The 19,014-nt window shown below is 32.6% G+C and overlaps 4 protein-coding genes across 10 annotated transcripts; 2 read left to right on the forward strand and 2 right to left on the reverse strand.

Annotated features, from left to right (window-relative positions):
* The first annotated feature begins 49 nt into the window (after nt 1-49).
* LOC114940366 (uncharacterized) lies at nt 50-9,123 on the forward strand. The gene is made up of 5 exons (XM_029315013.2): nt 50-386; nt 1,265-1,386; nt 1,490-1,642; nt 1,735-2,111; nt 2,206-9,123. The coding sequence occupies exons 2-5, from the start codon at nt 1,266-1,268 to the stop codon at nt 5,923-5,925; spliced, it is 4,371 nt and encodes a 1,456-aa protein (XP_029170846.2). The 5' UTR covers nt 50-386; nt 1,265; the 3' UTR covers nt 5,926-9,123.
* Nucleotides 8,685-10,402, reverse strand: LOC114940372 (COMM domain-containing protein 3). Of its 2 annotated transcripts, none has more exons than XM_029315026.2 (4): nt 9,935-10,402; nt 9,468-9,797; nt 9,114-9,310; nt 8,685-8,999 (listed from the first exon to the last, which is right to left on the reverse strand). In XM_029315026.2, exons 2-4 carry the CDS (start codon nt 9,613-9,615, stop codon nt 8,829-8,831), a joined length of 516 nt encoding a protein of 171 aa, XP_029170859.1. In that variant the 5' UTR covers nt 9,616-9,797; nt 9,935-10,402; the 3' UTR covers nt 8,685-8,828. The 2 variants fall into 2 exon arrangements, with proteins under 2 accessions (XP_029170859.1, XP_029170858.1); XM_029315025.2 differs by having other exon boundaries at nt 9,114-9,385; nt 9,935-10,396.
* Nucleotides 10,237-15,914, forward strand: RagC-D (Ras-related GTP binding C/D). 4 transcript variants are annotated; one of them, XM_029315022.2, is made up of 9 exons: nt 10,237-10,709; nt 10,939-11,099; nt 11,205-11,611; nt 11,690-11,826; nt 11,917-12,059; nt 12,143-12,291; nt 12,388-12,561; nt 13,242-13,397; nt 13,503-15,914. In XM_029315022.2, the coding sequence occupies exons 1-8, from the start codon at nt 10,707-10,709 to the stop codon at nt 13,256-13,258; spliced, it is 1,191 nt and encodes a 396-aa protein (XP_029170855.1). In that variant the 5' UTR covers nt 10,237-10,706; the 3' UTR covers nt 13,259-13,397; nt 13,503-15,914. The 4 variants fall into 4 exon arrangements, with proteins under 4 accessions (XP_029170855.1, XP_029170856.1, XP_029170857.1 ...); XM_029315023.2 differs by having other exon boundaries at nt 13,534-15,914; XM_029315024.2 differs by having other exon boundaries at nt 13,583-15,914.
* Nucleotides 13,619-18,978, reverse strand: Grip128 (gamma-tubulin complex component 5). Of its 3 annotated transcripts, XM_029315020.2 has the most exons (15): nt 18,775-18,978; nt 18,540-18,657; nt 18,027-18,458; nt 17,695-17,954; nt 17,421-17,592; nt 17,101-17,317; nt 16,727-17,027; nt 16,429-16,625; nt 16,050-16,359; nt 15,750-15,966; nt 15,383-15,674; nt 15,100-15,300; nt 14,858-14,940; nt 14,597-14,756; nt 13,619-14,238 (listed from the first exon to the last, which is right to left on the reverse strand). In XM_029315020.2, exons 2-15 carry the CDS (start codon nt 18,609-18,611, stop codon nt 14,192-14,194), a joined length of 2,961 nt encoding a protein of 986 aa, XP_029170853.1. In that variant the 5' UTR covers nt 18,612-18,657; nt 18,775-18,978; the 3' UTR covers nt 13,619-14,191. The 3 variants fall into 3 exon arrangements, with proteins under 3 accessions (XP_029170853.1, XP_029170852.1, XP_085336985.1); XM_029315019.2 differs by lacking the exon at nt 13,619-14,238 and having other exon boundaries at nt 14,245-14,756; XM_085480859.1 differs by lacking the exon at nt 13,619-14,238 and having other exon boundaries at nt 14,245-14,756; nt 18,730-18,978.
* Between the last annotated feature and the right edge of the window lie 36 nt (nt 18,979-19,014).

The raw sequence follows: 19,014 nt of genomic DNA on the forward strand, positions 1-19,014 counted from the left end.
GGGACTTTCGACTTGGAACCAAAGCGAAACCTGGCGCGCTGCGCAATGTTTTCAGAAATCATCGCACGCATGATTGTTTATCCGCCATTTTGTTCTGCTGCCGTACGCGCAGTTTTCAGAGAAAGTGGTGATCTATTTTAAGATGGATATAAGCGACTGAAGTGAATTTCGTTCGATCGGAACGACGTCGTCGTCGGACAGGATTCCCCGCGCGCTCACGGAAGGCACCGTCACCGGGGGATAATGTGAAAATCGTCTCCGCGGAAGGGACAAGTATTGTATATGATGGCAACCCGTGACAAGTTACATCCGACCCAACTTTCCTGACTTTTGAGGCCAAATGGCGATTACTAAATAAAACGGACGATTTTCACTTCGTTCGTCACGTAAGTATCGTTCTCAGCAGCGAATTTCCACCGAGGAGCGCTGAGTATAATTCATACTTACGCTCAGTGCTCGCGAAACACCGTAAATATCGCGGACCGACGTACTATTCGTAGCTCTCAATGTTTTCTCAATTTTTCATTTGCACCGTTATCCGATATATCGGTTTCCCTTCCTCTTGAAAACATTACGAAAAAGAAATTATGTCATACGCAAGTAAATCTGATCTTTTGTATATGTGTAATATATATAACACATACATACACGTATACATATTTCTATTCATATAAATGATAAAAGTTATACATATATATACCTATAGTTGCTTTATGTTTGGTCTGATATAGTTGTGCTACTTACATTAGGCAGCTGTCATACTATTTTTTAATTTACTTGTATCAATCACAGAGAGACACGATCAGGTGTCGTATCACTAGATACAGATTATTTATGCATTATTCAATTTTTCGTAATTAAATTATGATATTGACTCTGTCCTAATTTAATAATGAGCTTTAAAGTATTCTTTTGATAATGAATTATTTAATAAATAAATTTTTGTACATGTACAGAATATAAATTTTATATATTTTTGCTCTTGGTATATACATTGTTGAAAAGATACTATTAAAACTTTATTAGCTTATGACAATGGTTCAAAATCATCAATATTTTACTCTGCGTTCCTTTGGTTATATTCGAATAAATTACACATAATACATATTGGATAAATACTGTTATATAATTAATTGTATTATTTACATTATGTTATATTATTACAATAGTATATATGTGATTACATTATTACAATATGTGAATTATGTAACTTGTTAAATTATTATAAGGACATGTATATATATTTTGGTGTATTGTATTGTAGAATGTCAGGGCAAAGTGGTGGACATCGAGTGCGGTTGGCCAAGCTTAATGAGCAATTGACATGCAAATTGTGTGGTGGATATTTTATCGATGCCACCACCATTATAGAATGTTTACACTCATGTACAGTATTCTTCTATAATATTATATGTGACATTGTATATGTTAATTTATACAATAGCTTAATGCAACATTTATTATAAGATTTCAAACATTTTTTTTACAGTTTGCCGAAGTTGCATTGTTAAATATTTGGAAAATAACAAATATTGCCCAATCTGCGAAGTACAGGTTCACAAAAGTAGGCCATTGTTAAATATACGTCCTGATCATACATTGCAAGATATTGTATATAAACTGGTACCTGGATGTTACCAAAGTATGTTTCTTTCTTAACAAGAAAGAGAAATTTATCTCTCAATCATGTATTATGATGTACCATTAACAATTAACATACAAACTTTTTTACAGATGAAATGCGATGTCGGAGAGAATTTTATGCAAAGCATCCAGAAGTACCTAATCAAGCGATGTCTCCAGAAGCTCGTGGAGAACCTATAGAATCGCATATATATTCTCCAGATGAATCTCTTAGCTTATCCTTGGAATACTTTAATCCTCATACAAAGGATTTAAATGAAGTAAATGCTAAGGATGACACGCAAAAACCTATCTTAAGGCGATACTTTCGATGTCCTGCAGCAGTTACAGTATTCCATTTACAAAAATTAATAAGAGCCAAATATGGACTAGGTGATGCAAATAGAGTTGATATTATGTACAAAGAGGAACCGTTATGCAGTAGTTATACATTAATGGATATTATGTATATCTATCATTGGAGGCGGGTAAGTATTGTTTAATTGATTTAATATAAATAATTTAATGTACACATATATAAATACCTTTGCACGATAATGACATGTCTTTATTGCATTACAGAAAGTTCCACTACACTTAAGCTACAGGATATTTGAATCATCTTTAAAACGTATGAAATTGTCAGAAGACAATGCAAACTATAATAAATCTTTAAAAGATGCTGGCATTGATTCTATAGAATTGAAAGATGAGAAATCACTGAAACGCGAGTGGAAAGAGGTGCAGTTAAAAATATCAGAAACAGGTGTGATGAGTATAACTGATATATCTAGTACAATACACAAAAGGGATGGAGGAATTGAAAGTTTGCAAGATGAAAAATCTTCAGAAGAAACGATCGCTTCCATTGTAGAAGTGAACAAGACAGATTCGTTGATAGAAAATTGCGATGTGTCAAAATCATCCGTGGAAATAATGCAATCTACTTTGGCCGCCGATACGCAAATAACGAAGAATCCAATATTTCCCAACTCGAGTAACGTATTTCTCGCTACGAGTGACGTTAAATCTACAACAGAGAATTCATCGATTAAAAATTGTACGTCGCCAATTACTCAGCATAATGGAAACACCACGAAACCGGGAAATGAAACAGGAAATCGTACAGTTCCAGCAAAGATACAAGAAGCAAAGGGCCGCAATCAAACCATCAATGTCGAGGATAAACCAGGGCAGAAAACTAATAATCAACCGGTAACGCAATTGACGGAGGAGAACGCAAATATCGTTGCCGAAAATACCGAAGGAACGAAAAAGTTATCAATAAATAATAATAACAACAACAGTACGGATTTCAAAACTGAAACTCAGAAGGAATGCGTAAAAAGTGCAAGCGTAGAAACGAAAATGGGGAATGCCGGATCGAAAATCGACGCGTTAAGCGCAAAGCTGCAGTTTCAACCGAAAATAGGCCAAGTCAATAACACTTATTCCAAGAAAGCGCCAAAGGAAAAACGTGCGATTCTTCAACAGAGTATGAAGAAATCCGACGTAAAATCATCGACCGAAGGTACAAAACTCTCTGATACGAAAACGCGAATGAATTGCGGGAATACTACAGCCAAGGTATCGGTCTCGTGTTCCACGGCGACCTCTTCGCAAAAATCAGTCGCGATAGCATCTCGAAACGCTTTCTCGGATTCCGGTTCTGGTCAACAGGAAGCTGTCTTTGGGAAGGATAATCCGAGTATGAGTATCGATGTGCAACAGGCGTTAAATTTACTGGAACAGAAAACGAACGTGCTCACACAAACATCGACGGACTCTATCCCGAAAACAAGCAGCAGCCACGTCACGAGTACGATAAATCAGAAATTACAGAGTGCATCGAGTAACAACAACAATAACACAACCACGATGAATGAAGATATCGCATCTACAATTGTATCGAATGCTTCTACGTCCACGATCAGTCAGACAACATCGTCGACAACGTTTCCTTATACTCTCCATGACATAGTGATTAACTCTACCGCGATGAAACCAGCGCTCAAGAACTCGAGCGCGACAGGCAGCTGTACGACGCTCCAGAAAACATTGATGACATCACCTATCGTTGCTTGTTCAACGTCCAACAATCAAGCGTCCCTTATACCGCCTCAGTTCAACGTACAAACGCCCTCGATGAGCATATACTCGGTATCTATGTCTCTAAAAAATAACGCGAACCAGGGTGTAACCACCGTAACGGCCACGTCAACAGCAACGATTACGGTGACGGCGTCGAAACCGACGTCTGTGTGCTCGGTACCACCGTGTCCGGACGCGATTCCTATATCCCTGATGAAACAAGCGTCTATGCGCAAACAGGAGGCGACCGCCAAGGGGACAAATTTAAACGAGATCTGTGCGAAAATCGGTTCCATCGGCACCATCGGTTCCAAGATCAACGATATCTGCGCGAAGATAGGAGAAAACTCGAAGGAGAAGAATAGGGTGGAACAGCAGGCGCGCGGCAAATCGGACGTTCCGGATCTGCTTAAGATCAGTACGAAGAAGAGTCTCTCCATGCCCAATTCGGACACGACGATCAAGCCGATCATACCGAATATACCTAATGTACCGGTATACAATCCGAGTGGCAACGCAACGACGATGGAGAACAAGAGCTTAAAACCCGGCTTGCCAGTGTCAGCCGGCTCTTTATCGGTCTCGTCGACGGTAACATCGTTAACACCAACGTCGCCCCAGATAACCCAGAGAATATCCTCCCTGAAGAAGCAGAGTCAACCGGTGGGATATAAAACGTTGCGCGACCCACCCAAGTCTTGGAATCCTACTTTATCGAAGAACAACTACGTGGCCGTGAAGAATCAAGCGAAGGAGATGCAGAATCAAACCCAGACTACGTCCGCGTCCGAGGGTACGAGCAAGCAGATCCCGTCTAAACCGGCCAAGATCTTCAAGATGAGAAACGTTCCTCGATACTTAGGTAATCCGGCATCGGGCGTGAAGCCGATGTACGGAGTGACAAACGACGCGAAGGACAAGGAGCAATCTGCGGTCGCGAACACGAAGAGCAGCGCCACTCTGAACATGATGAAGATCGATCCCAAGACGCTGTCGCCCATCGTTTCCACGGTGAATTCGCCGATCGTCTCGCCGCCGCCTTATTCGCCGAACGCTCGAAGTTATCAGAACACGCCGTATCCCCGGGACATATGTCGTAGCACCGGTTCCCCGATCTCGCCGAGGAACTCGCCGGTGAACATGCTGTCGACCAATCCGTTCATACCGTCTCCCACGCCAAACACGAATCCACGGCTCATATACTCTCACTTCCCGCCACCGTTTCCGGACGCCAGCCGATTCCCGAATCCCCTGATACGCTCGCCTATCGGGATCCCGCCTCCCAGTGCCTTCCACAGCAGTTTACCACCGTCGATCAACAAGTTGTATCAACGATCAGCCAGCTATATACCGCAGACCACCGGCAGCTACTCACCGGTGTCCACCCAACCACCGGCGGTGCAGCGAATACCTCCTAGCACGCACTCGTCTTCGCCGAAATCGCCCAAGACCTCGTCGCCGAGCTCGATCTCCTGCACGTCGTTCAATCTGGGAAAGGCGGAGTCGCAGTCGCTGATCACGTCGACGTCGGTGGTCGACAGCGTCGCGCTGCTTCTCTCCAAGAATGTCTCGATTCCGGTGCCATCGCTCAACAACGCTTTCAATCTCTCCAAGACCGGTGGCAGTTTAGGTCCGACCTCCAATGTCGTCATCAAGACTGACAGCGTCGATACGAGCCAGCAGATTGTCAAACAAAATTCTGCCGCAGCGGAGACACCTGAAAATTCCAACTCGTCGAGCAGCACCGGCGAACGAAAGCAGTCCAAGGACGCGGATCCAGGGCAAAAGACGATGCAGGAGACGACGACGCGAAGTCTTAAAGAGGAAAGTCCCAAGGCGAAGCCTACGGAGGCGAGATGCAGCACCGAGGTCCTCGACAGCGCCGTGAGCTCCCAGTATCCCGACAAGAAGGAGAAGAATCAGGCGGCGAAGATCAACGGTGACGTGACGACGGAACAGTTGGCGAGTAAGAAGTCCAAGGAAGCTAACGAGAACGACGAAATGACGAAACCAGCGACGGAGATGACCGAACGAGACGGTGCCCAGGTGGAACGACCATCATCCAGAGAACGGTGTAATATTCCGAGTAGTAACGCTCAAGCTAACAATATCAGTGACTCCTCGCCGGCGAGCGAATCCAAGAGCGACAAGAGTGGCGAGCAGATACAGGGTAAAAAGTCCGAAGTGCAAAGAAACAAAGCGGAGACGTGAGGATTAAATTGATTAGATTAATCGCGCGATAATTGATGACGGAACTGCATTTTATCCCACACGGAGGAGATCTGGCTTTAAGTATAGTAATTTAATTCTATACACATCTTGTGTACGGGATTAAATTATATTTATTGCCAGTTTTTAATTAATGCGCGATTGAGTATATCTCATATATACATATACTTGTGTGTAATGTTTAAAGATCCTTTTGCGCTCCCCTTTCGTCATCCGCGCGTAGCGAAAAAAAGTCACAAGAGATGTGCTGGTTAACGATGCTTAGGTGATGAATTTTTTCAGTATGCGTATTCCGTGAACACGGAATGAGGAGAGCGATTACGATCATTGTTGAAAATGCGTTCACGACGTGTTTAGGAATCTGTACATTTCTGTAAATAGCAATCGAAAGATCTAATATTATTTTCTATTATATAAATGAGTTATATATTATATATCATTACGTTGAGTACGTTATTTTATAAGCACACGTTAATTGTGAGGCCGTCTGAAATTTCTATGCGTGTATCTAATATCAATATTAATTAATACCGTTAACGAATCACTTCCTCCCCCCTACCATTGTTATTACGTACGCATACACATATGTATAGAAATGTACGACGTGTTCCACTTTTTATCATGTTTATCCCTTTAATTGTATGCATTTGCCTGGATTAATTTTTCTACAGATTTTAACTAAAATTTTATGGCAATTTACAATCTGTAATATTTGAGGCTCTCAAAAGCGAGATTGATCAATTTGATCTTCTCCAAATTTAATTTTAATATAAAAAATTAATCGTATACTTCGGAATAAAATTTTAGAAATTTACAAAAAATGGAATTGACATCATGATGTTAAAAGACAAAGTTTAATAAGTTTTAAGTGGGACAATGTCAAATATTTATCTTGTTTCGTTAGACATTATATCATGCGTTGCAATATTGAAATATACATATTTCGCGGATATCGATACAAATTGTGGAAACAGTGACCTTGGAAAAAAGAGATTACTCTATTAAAGTTATATATTTAAATCAACTACACGATTTGTGTCTCAGTACGTATATGCTTGCTGTTAATTTGTTAATGTCAGCGTTGTCACACATCTCTTAATATCATATAATATCCGTTCTTGCATCTTGGATGTAAAACATTTTTAAATGGGGATTCAAGTTATTCATTAGCATTAAGTAATTAAAAGTATCGCAGTCACTTTTTTGTGTATAATTATGAAAAGACACAATGACTTGTGGTAGAAGAAGATATTCACGATATAATGAGCACATACGTATGTTTATGGAAAAAAAATGTTAGGTATAGGTAGGTATAGGTGAACTAATTAAATTAATATAATGTTACCTAAACCTAAACTATACATTTTTATAACATAAGATTGATATGAAATTTATATAGTTCGCAGCATTGAATATTTTTGAATAATCCCTTATTAAATAGGATTGTATTAAAATTGTATTATATAGAGTAGTAATATTTTTAAGAAAAATAATTCTTTATTTCGCAAAACTACTATTTTTGCTCTCAATTATTATTACTTTAATGATGCTTTTTTTTATAAAGTAATATATTTAACATTTGCCTCACTTTTAAAGCAGGAGTCTGCAAACTAGGCGCGAAACACTACTGTGTCTCTTGATATAAAAATAAAATTAATATCAAAATATTAAACGAACCAAAAATTTTTAAATAATTAACAATTTCAAAAGATATTGCTCTTTTTATCAATTTTACAAGTATGTAGAACGAATGTACATGTATGATAAATTTGATAAAAGTGTGAATATCTATTATTATATTCGTAATTATAAACATTATTTTATTTTATATGATTAAATTTTAGTTTTTTTTTAATTTTTGGACCAATCCAACAAAAACAAGATATCAAAACAAAAGTTTATTATTGGGGTGATTTTAAAAATATTCAAAGACTGCTGATAGTAGTGAAATGTCCGAGGCCTTATCGTATCATATATCGAGTAATTAATATGGAACAATAAAAATTATAAAATATATATATGCTAATTATGTCAGAAAAGAAAAAATATTAGTTAACGATTAAACACTGTGATCGTTACGTTACTTCGTCATACAAAAAACATTTTAATGAAACAAAATTTCGCTTTTATAAAATGATCGTAAATTGTAATATTTTTCTCATACTACTTTCTCTCTTCGCTCTGCTTCTCAAGTTTTATTTCTCTTTTAATTTTTTGTACCTAATCCATATATCTTCATTTCTAATAATATATATGTGCGTTTTGTTGTCCACTTACATAATTGTGAATACTGATAAAAAAAGTAAAAAGAGCATAAATTGGACAAAAAGTATGAACGAAAGAAGACGAAAAACTTTGCTAAGAGACTTTAATGTTTGTAGACAGTTTCTCTTGATATAAGATATGCTAAGCTTTATTTGTACATAGTGTATTATGGTTATATAAAAAATATTACAATAATGGAGAAAAAGAATTATTAATATAATTCTATATATTTAATATTAATAAGGATATAATCATATAGTTATTTTTTTTGTCTAACAAAAATAGAAATTTTTAAATATATCGGACTGCAGAACGCGGAGGATTACTGTATTTTTAATCATTTTTTGTATATGTGTATATGTGTGAACACGCGCATATACATGTATAAACGTATAAAAGTAATACAATAGTAATTCTATATACATGGATTAGGAGATATTCTTTTCATTAAATGCAAAAATATAACTGACTGCACCTACATAAAAACTGTTTATTATTCAATACGAAATATAAAATATCCTTATATAAATATCCTTCATATATATTATATATATATATATACACATCGTTAAATCGAAATAATGAAAGAATGTGTTTCCAAATTGTAAATTAATACATATTTATATATTAGAGATTTTTTCGATGTGCCTTACAGCATCCTTCAACTTGTACACCAACTCTTGCAGCTGTTGTACGGTGCATGTAAATGTAACATATTTCATTTCATTACATTTTTTTGTACTCATTCGAACATTATAAGTTGGCATGTCGGTAGAACAACAAGTACTAATCTGTATTCAAACACATAAAATACTTTATTTAATATAACTTATTGTGCAGAAGACATATTGTTAGAACTGTGCTATGTAAAGCAATATACTTCACAAAGCTATTAAAGAATTTACCTTAACACAATGATGTAAACGCCAATCCACATCAACTATGTGTGGTATGTTATCTCCTGTCAACTCCAACTGTGTCTGAATATCTTGTTTGTTATTAATGTAAATGCTACACAATTTTTCAATCCTTTGTCCATTAATATGTTCGTTATGTAGAAAGATTTTTAAGCTCTCTTCATCGTAATCGTGTCTAGCAGCCTCTATAAAAAGGCAAGATATACTGGCAACAGCAGCCTTTATCAGGTCTGATTTGGATGGATATATACTAGCGATGCCTAAGACAAAAGGTAATTGTACACATAGTATCTTGAATATTTTGATATTATTCTTGAAACACAGAGTTAAATTTATATTTACTTTTTCCATCGTTAACATTCTTACAAATGTAAGATACTATAACATCTACTAATTGTAAAAATGCTTCTTCGGGTAAGACATTGCTGTTCTGAATGTTTACTAAACCATCGATTACTTCCTTCGCCAATTCCATTTTGTAATATAGCATTAATTACATTCAATGATAAATAAGGATAACTATATTGCAAGTACTTATCACGTTAGCATCAACAGCAGAAAATGCATTAGTTTATACTTGTGCTTTGATAATAACTCAAGTTTTGTAAATTTGCATTGATTTTGTAAAATTATTGCTAAATTAATTATACGTTGTTTCGTTCTGATTTTTGCCTAAAACAGACAAAAAAAGCAGTAAGAAAAAAAATTTTCCTTAAGAATCTCTTTAAATTTAATCGTTTAAAGGTTAGAGTCTAATGAACATCAATTAATTCTTCTATGAGAATACATAAATGTGTCTTTTTACGAACCGTGTTTCATCTCTTTGCTTCAAATATAAAAAAGATTTACGAAATTTCTTATTTTTGCATGCCTATCGATTAATTACACAGCAACAGCAACTACTCTGTCAAACTGTCAAAAGTGACAGGTGACATTGGCCGAGTTTCTCGCGCATGCGGGCATGCGTGGCAAAAAACATGACGTAATATAAAACAGATATTAAATTAAAAAAAAATTTTACGTGTTTATTTATACATACGATTTATTATATTTGACAGTAATTTATTATATTTGAAAATTTATTTGTTATCGACAAAATTATTATTAATTTTATTTTTAAAAAAGCTACGTGTTAACTTTAAAAAAATCATATATTTTTCTTCCTTTTTCGTTTTGGTTAGTTTCGTTAAATGCAGTTCAGTGCTCCGATATTTTATGCAGCTGCATGAATCAATCTAGATGAACTTTAGAAGGACAAAGATTTATGATCTGTTGCTTTGGAATTTCAGAGACAGGACGGACATTTTTTTGGACGCTATTTCAAAGGGGGACCAATCAGAATCCCGACTGACATACCGTGGCTTTTATATCAAGGCTATATCTTTCTCATCACAATCACACCCCTGCCAATTATAAACAAAGATATTGTACATATTTCAACCTCGTAATCTACTTAGTTTTCTAACGATGTGTAATCGTGATTAAATAAATATATTGTGAAACTGCGACATTTTATCAGATTCGTAATTTGTCAAGGAAACAGTCGTAATTTCGACGCAAAAATTATTTAACCTCACAATCATGGTAAGTAGATAATATCACTCGAATATTTTTATAAAAAAGAAGAGAGATATATAAAAAATTATCATTCTAGTATTTTCTCTTTTTTTCTTATTTTTTTTATTAGTATTATGCATACTTGCGGATGTAATTCGCAATAATCAATATAGTAAAAGATAATCCTTGAGACTTATAAATTGTTTATTTCTAATATATATATACTTTTATATATTTTTTTCCTTATATTTTATAGGATGACGATGATCATTATCAAAGTGGATACGATGATCATTATCAAAGTGGTTCTTTTCCTAAAGATTTTGGATACGCACCATTTGATGGGGAAACCGAAGGATCTATGGATCCACTAGCAGGAGAACAAAAGCCTAGAATACTTCTGATGGGTCTAAGACGGTAAGCTTATATATATTCTTATAGATTGTTTATTACACAGATCAGTATTTCAGTATCAAATGATTTATCTTTTAATTTATTTTTCTTGTTTTCTTCCTTTTTTAGTAGTGGCAAGTCGTCAATACAAAAGGTGGTTTTCCACAAGATGTCACCAAACGAGACATTATTCTTAGAAAGTACAAATAAAATAATTAAAGATGACATAAGTAACTCAAGCTTCGTACAATTTCAAATATGGGATTTTCCTGGACAAATTGATTTCTTTGACCCTACTTTTGACAGTGATATGATATTTGGTGGTTGCGGAGCATTGGTGTTTGTAATAGATGCACAGGATGATTACATGGAGGCACTTAATAAGCTTCATATAACAGTTACAAAAGCATACAAGGTTAATCAAGCAATCAAGTTTGAAGTTTTTATCCATAAGGTGGATGGATTATCAGATGACTGTAAAATGGAAACACAAAGAGATATACATACTAGAGCCAATGATGATTTAGCAGATGCTGGTAAATAAAAGATTTTGTTATATAGAGATTTTAAAGAGATAAACATTGCTCATATTTTATTTCATGTATTTCTCCTAGGATGTGATCAGATACATTTAAGTTTTCATTTGACTTCAATATATGATCATAGTATATTTGAAGCATTCAGTAAAGTTGTTCAAAAGTTAATACCACAGCTGCCTACCTTAGAAAATTTACTCAATATACTCATATCGGTATGAGAATTTTTTAAATATCATTATTTATATTTTTAAGAAATAATATGTGGTTTTATAATAAAATTTGTTTTTAAAATGTAATTGCAGAATTCTGCAATTGAGAAGGCATTTCTATTTGATGTTGTCTCAAAAATATATATTGCAACAGACAGTTCACCTGTTGATATGCAAAGTTATGAATTATGTTGCGATATGATTGATGTTGTTATTGATGTTTCTTGCATATATGGGTAAACACAATTCTATTTTAATTCCATGTACATATATTTATATCTGTTTAGCACTTTCTAGTTCTCTTTATGTTTTGTCTCAGATTAAGAGAGGATTTAGAAGCTGCTGCATTTGACAACCAAAGTTCCAGTTTAATCAAATTAAATAATGGTACAATCTTGTACTTGCGTGAAGTGAATAAATTTTTAGCTTTGGTCTGTATCTTGCGAGAGGATAATTTTGATAGACAAGGTAAAAATAATTATTGTAATACTTATGCATAAGAAAACAAAATTCTTTTGCATATGCCAATATAATAATGATTTGTGTTATTACTTTTTTTCACAGGTGTGATTGATTACAACTTCCTTTGTTTTCGCAAGGCGATACAACAAGTATTCGAATTACGAAACAAGGCGTTAGCTGCAACAAATATAAACAATCACTCCTCTTCTCCTGTTAGTGTGAATGATACATCAAATGTTCCCACAGTATCCCAAACTGGAACTATTGGACAAAACGGTACTGTCGTAATTGCACAGAGTTAATTCTCATGTGTAATATGTATAGAAAACGTTATGCAAAAATGTAATATAATAGATATTAATATTAATTTTATTATTGCTTAATTGAAAATTTTCTCTTTGCAAATATGTCGTATAAATACACACAAAATTATCTTTTTTTTTCCTCTAATATTATGCTTTTTATAATATGTTATTGAACGTGAAATATTTTTTATATCGAAAATAACTTATATAGTCTTATAAGTTATTATAATTGTGTTATTTTTTAGATGTAATAAATCCTATAACTTACCGATTATAGCGAAATTATTTTTATAATCAATATTTGTTAAGTAGAAAATTGAATGCATATGTGTTATTACATATTAGTTATTGATTTTCTTGTATATCTTAATGAAATATAATATGTATGATAATATATATTTTAAAAAATCTCTGTAAGAGTGTTTATACTTTTTCCATTTTTTAAATTTTATGTGCCATTTCTCGAATATACACACACTTTAGAATTATATACAGTTCATAAATTTCTAAATCTTTCTAAATGTTATATAGTTTTATAAATCCTTTATTAAAACATAAAAACTAAATAAATGAAGCATTTTATGTGTTTGTACATATGTGGCATAACATTATTAAATATATTTTTATATTTTTATCTACATCTATTTTTAGAGTCTTCCTTCCTATAATGTTACGAACTTGCAACGATATTTTTGATCTCATCATGTAAGGCGTAGGATGAATTTAGAATAACGAATTGTTCCTCGTATTGATACCAGCGCATATAAGAAAAGATTTGTTCATATTCATTCAAGGACACTTCAACAGGTAACAATGATTCTGAACTAAAACTTTAAAAAATCAATATTGCATGCTTTGACTTATATGATATAGAGTATTCATATCAATAATTTTTTTACCTCATTTGCCAAGCTTTTCCATAAATTAACTTTGGAATTGGCAGAGGGATACCTGACGGTGGTAAACTCTGATGCGCAATTTCCGTTAATAAGGTTCGACTAAGGTCAGTGAGAAGTTTAGTGAATCTATCGCTATTCTCAAATGGTTTATTATCAGTACAGACTGCAGATGTTGGCATCAACTTATCTGGAAAGGATGAGGTAGGAAAACAGGATATTTTTTGTGGAAGTTGAAATACATTGGATACTAATTAATATCAACAATTATGCATATACATTTAGGAGTGTGCCAAATATAATTTTTATGCGATTTTTATTAAAAAAAATAAATAGACATTTTTTTCTTGCATACATAAAAACAATTTTATCTTAAATACATGTATAATGCTGTATTAGAATATATAATAAAAATCCTTGCGCGCAACAAATTTGTATAAGTAACTAGTATAATTAATATTATTTAAAAAAATTATAATTAATATTATTTATACACAAGATGTGAAATATATCTGATAAATGGGAACAACAATCTAGCTAAATACTACATGTACAATCACATGTATTATTAAATTGTATAAGACAATTGATGTATGTGAAATGAAATTGACATCATTGTGTTAATCCCAAACTCAGAAAATCGGGAAATCACACTGGTAATGTTGGTTAAATCGGTATAAGAATCAATATTCTATTAATGCAAGATTAAGTACATGGCATACTGCAATTAAAAGCTGAACTTAAGCCAGTCACTGTAAATAAAGCAGGGAAAAAATATTAAGTTAAAAGTGATGTTAATTATCATGCAACAATGATCATTCTTTAACATCCTTAATTAGTATGCTATTAGTGTATGCTATTTTTTTAAGTATAAGATAAAAATATTCGAGACTTGATACATTCAAGTACATATATTAATTATTATTATATCATTAACATATCTCAATAATTGGTAAATTGTTTAAAATAAGTAAATATTACATTTCTTATCACCAACTTTAATAATCGATCTTTTATGATTTGTTTCGAGAATATTTGTTATAAATTAATTGAATTGTGGGCAATTATGTTGAAATACATCAAGTATTGCTAATAAATTCTGAAACTTACAATAATCTGCATCCTTATGTTGTACTGCATTGTGCAAAGCTAATGCAAGATATGTATGATACTTTATGTAACTCTGTTCCATTACATCCAATTCTGCACCAGCTAACAATAACTTTTTGCATGACCATCTATCTCGTATGTGAGTACACATTTCAATCATCTGAAAGAAAATAATTGATTAATAAGTTAATTCAAAATAAATAAAGATAATTTAATATTATTATTATGTATTATTTATATAATTATATGATATATACATACATTATTTATGGTTGTCATTAAATCTTCAAATTCCTCTGTTAATAAGCAATGCTCGTGAACTTTGTTCAAGTAATCGTTGTGCACTGCAAAATAGTTGCTTATGTTTGTCAAAATGTTTATTAAACTATTTCATTCAACGTGATTTGGGCAAATTTAATATTTCGCATAATTAGATTTAATGAATTTATTTAAATTGAAAAGAATTTTTTTTTCTTATTGTGATAATTATGTAATCATGTTACCTGATATAATGGTATCAAGACTATCTGTCTGAACGAGAACCTTGTCCAATATAAGTCCTAGACTCTGTAGTACTTGGCCAGATAAATATGTATGTATAGATCCTATTGCATGTAGTAACCAAAATTTTAGACTTTCAAGACGTCTTATATGAAATTGTTCCAATTTATCCCTTATGCATGGCGATCTAGAATCCTCTAAATCTAAAAAAAATGCAGTAAAACGATGTAAACGCTTCGCAAAAGTATATGTATTTTTTTTATACAAATTGAATTTGTTATTTACCGCAAAATCTCAAATTATTTAACGCCCATAGAGCCCATTTTAATTTTAGTTGAAATCTAAATATTTCATTATATTTTTCCAAGATTTTCTTGGTCAATATTATACTTATGGGCCACTCTACTGTGTAATGTAGTATTATGCCATTTACAGCCTGTAACACTTGATGAGTATTGATATTACTTTGAACTGTGATGGACCAACGTGAGCTTGTATCTGGCCAATATTGAGAAAATACTTCTTCAAGAATACATGACAAAAAATATGAATTAGCCCACATTTGATTATTTTCAATCTAGAAAATAAATATTCGTATTATGTAATAAATGAACATGTACTATTATATATTTTCCTCTCTTTTTTACTTTACCTCGTAAAATAAGACTTGATAGAATTTATTAATAACGTGTCCAGCTTCCATCATATAAACAAATCTCAATAACTTCAAATGCGTTTGTAGTTTATACTCCTCAACCATGATATTTCTTACTAATTTGCTAGCACTGTTATAACGTAAGATTAAAATCTCAGACAATGTGTTCTCCAAAATGTTTTTCAGTGGTAAGATATATTTTATCTTCCGCAGCCTACATAAGAAAACACGTTATTTATTATCTCAAACACATAAATTATTGATTCATAATCACTGTTCATATGCATATAAATATACTTTTTATATAAATCATATATTTGATCTTGATTTGCTTTGGGGACATGGCTATTATGAATATAAGCATCCACTGTATCATTTTTGTATAATTCACATGGCATATAATCTTCCATAGCTTTCATGAAAAATGGATTGTGCAAGATTGATAACTGGTCTATTATATTTCTTTCAATCTTGACATCATAATCTTGTAATGATACTTTATCAATTTGTAGTAAACTTGTATCCGTCTCTTCGACTGCCATGCTGTATTTAGAAATTTCTGATAATAATCTATTTTGCAGTTCAATATTTAATGAAATTCTTACACCTACAATAAATTGCAATAAGATATAAGTTTGCAATATGAAATAATAATATCAAGTAAAGATATACAGACCATTATTTTCACTATCCAGCTTCCATATATCAGTAATTCGATCTAAAGAGACAAGTAACTCAACACTGTGACCCATATGTTGTACTTTTTGCAATAAGAATTGCATAATTGGATCTGTCCAACAAATGTTATCAGACAATCGAACTGTAAATTTTTCATTTTGTTCAGCATTTTCCATTAATGTAGTTTCTGGAATTCTAATAATATATAACAATATATTAACTCTCATATAAGTAAAAAATTATGATAAATCATTATCATAACTTAAGTGTTAATCTTCTAAGCTCTCACAATTTACCTTACAATTATAAATTCATCTCTCCAGTCTTCTAATCGTCCCTCACTTAACCAAGTATCAATTATATTAAGATAAACTGTAAGACTACATAGATATAAATTTGTACAAATATCTGTCCTTTCACGACTATGAGAATTTTGCATTTCATAATATAGGGACGATAATAATCGAGATGCACATTTCCAATTAGGATTAATTTTCCAATCAATTATAACTTTATGATGTACCTCATGAAGTATCTTTATAATATTGAAATATTTTCTCAGACTAGCCGATAAAGATAAAAACGTATTACAATTTTCTAAAATATAAATAAATGTTAAATGATGAGCTTACAAGCGATGAACAGCAAACGAATTAATTATGTGACTTACCTTGCTTTAAAACATTTTTTTCTATATCAATTATTTTATTTTTAAATTCATACAAGTGTCGTCCAAGTGCAGCATTATATGCTTCATAAGTCAAAGGAGGACTCCAAAGTTCAGATTCTTGATTATAAGTTGATTGCAAATCAGCTCCAAATCTTTCAATATCATGTATCATTGAAAAGCATTCACAGAATGGTGATAGAATACTCTTAAAAGCAGTCTAAAACATTCAAATAATATAGTAGACTATCTGCATATGTATGATTTTTTATATAAAAGATAATTTTAAAAAATGACAAAATATCTTGAGAATATACACATACATTTGTCAAACTTGGTATTGATATGTCAGAACGTATCAAGAATTTTGATTCACTTTCTTGTTGAAATACTACCATTGATGTTTGGACATAAAACATCCATAATAATTCTCTGCACACTTGATATTCACTGAGAGTAGCTATTTTGTATAAAGCTGACAAGTTTGTTTCATGCCTGTAAAACACACACAAAGTATGTTACATATATATAGATTTTTATATTCAAGATTAAGAAACAGATGCTTATTTTACTGTTATCAAATATCACAATACTTACCAAATATCACAAATATTAGCATCACAAGATTGTTTAACAACAGGATATTTTTGGAATTGTAAATTATTCCACCAATCAGTCTGAACATTTGATGAGAGCCATTTTCTAGATTCAAGATTTTGCACTAATGCTAAAGAGAGTTTATCTGCTGCATCAGGAATTTCTGAAGACTGTGCAATATCTAACTGTACATTAGATATTTGTGTAGGCAAAGAAATATCATTTTCATCAGTCCCTTCTTCCGTTAAATCAGACCAATCCTGTGTAAATGGACATATTATAAAAATGTTTACACCAATTTTAAAACATGTTCTTTGTATACAAATACTTACACTCTCACTATCATCGCTCTTATAATCACAAAAGAAATTATCTTGGCCTTCCTTTAAATACTGTGCCCAATCTATTTCTTCTGTAATGCTATCTTCTTTTCCAGGAGCTGCATTAAAATTATACTCACCACGTGTGAGTTTTAAGCTATCTAAATTAGACTTGTGTGTTTCAGTGGACAAATCCAACAAGAATGTTAACAAATACCACTGTAGATCATACTGTGGATGCTGCTCAAAATCAAAACTTGATAAAAAGGAATCAATTAGTTCTTGAAACTTTTTAGCAACTTCAAATTTTCCATGGATTGAAAATTTAGTGACTAGTGCATCTATGGCTTCTTTAGTTGCGTGACCATCGACAGATAGAAAGCGATGATGTTTAATATTTGACACACAAAAACGTTCACATATCCGAAATCCTTCTTCATCCTCCTAAATGCAGAACAGTATAAATTTTATATAATATACCTTTAATCCACATTATACATAATTAATTCAAGTATAAATATGTACCTCAAATGATGTAAGTGCAGTTATAAGCTGTTTTAAGTCGTTATGAATATCATTCAGTACTCTAGTACTCATCTTTATTTAGCATCAAAGTCCCCAAGTAAGTATAAATCAACGTGTACTAAAAAAACAAAATAGATAAATTCAACACGTACAATATTATATACTGAAATAACACGCTTATAATAAAAACCTTTTATATTTTTCAAATATTTTATTTATATTCCTAATTTCTTACGAGGTAAATGATGCCTTTTCTTCAGAAATCCAAGCGTGATAAAGAAACGCATATTATTATTCTAAAATTCAACATTTAATTTGCATTAAAAAAAGCTTATAATTATGCTTCTGAACACTTGTTATTCTCTTGCTTTTACTGAATTGTCAAAATGTTGTCGATATTTGAATCGTTTCAAGAACGTCGCCATAGAATTTTAATAGTGGCGTTTGACGTTTCATGGTTACCAGTTTGTTGTAT

Source organism: Nylanderia fulva, unplaced genomic scaffold (assembly GCF_048542155.1).
Source record: "Nylanderia fulva isolate GAGA-0341 unplaced genomic scaffold, ASM4854215v1 Scaffold16, whole genome shotgun sequence".
Classification (NCBI taxonomy): Eukaryota; Metazoa; Arthropoda; class Insecta; order Hymenoptera; family Formicidae; genus Nylanderia; species Nylanderia fulva.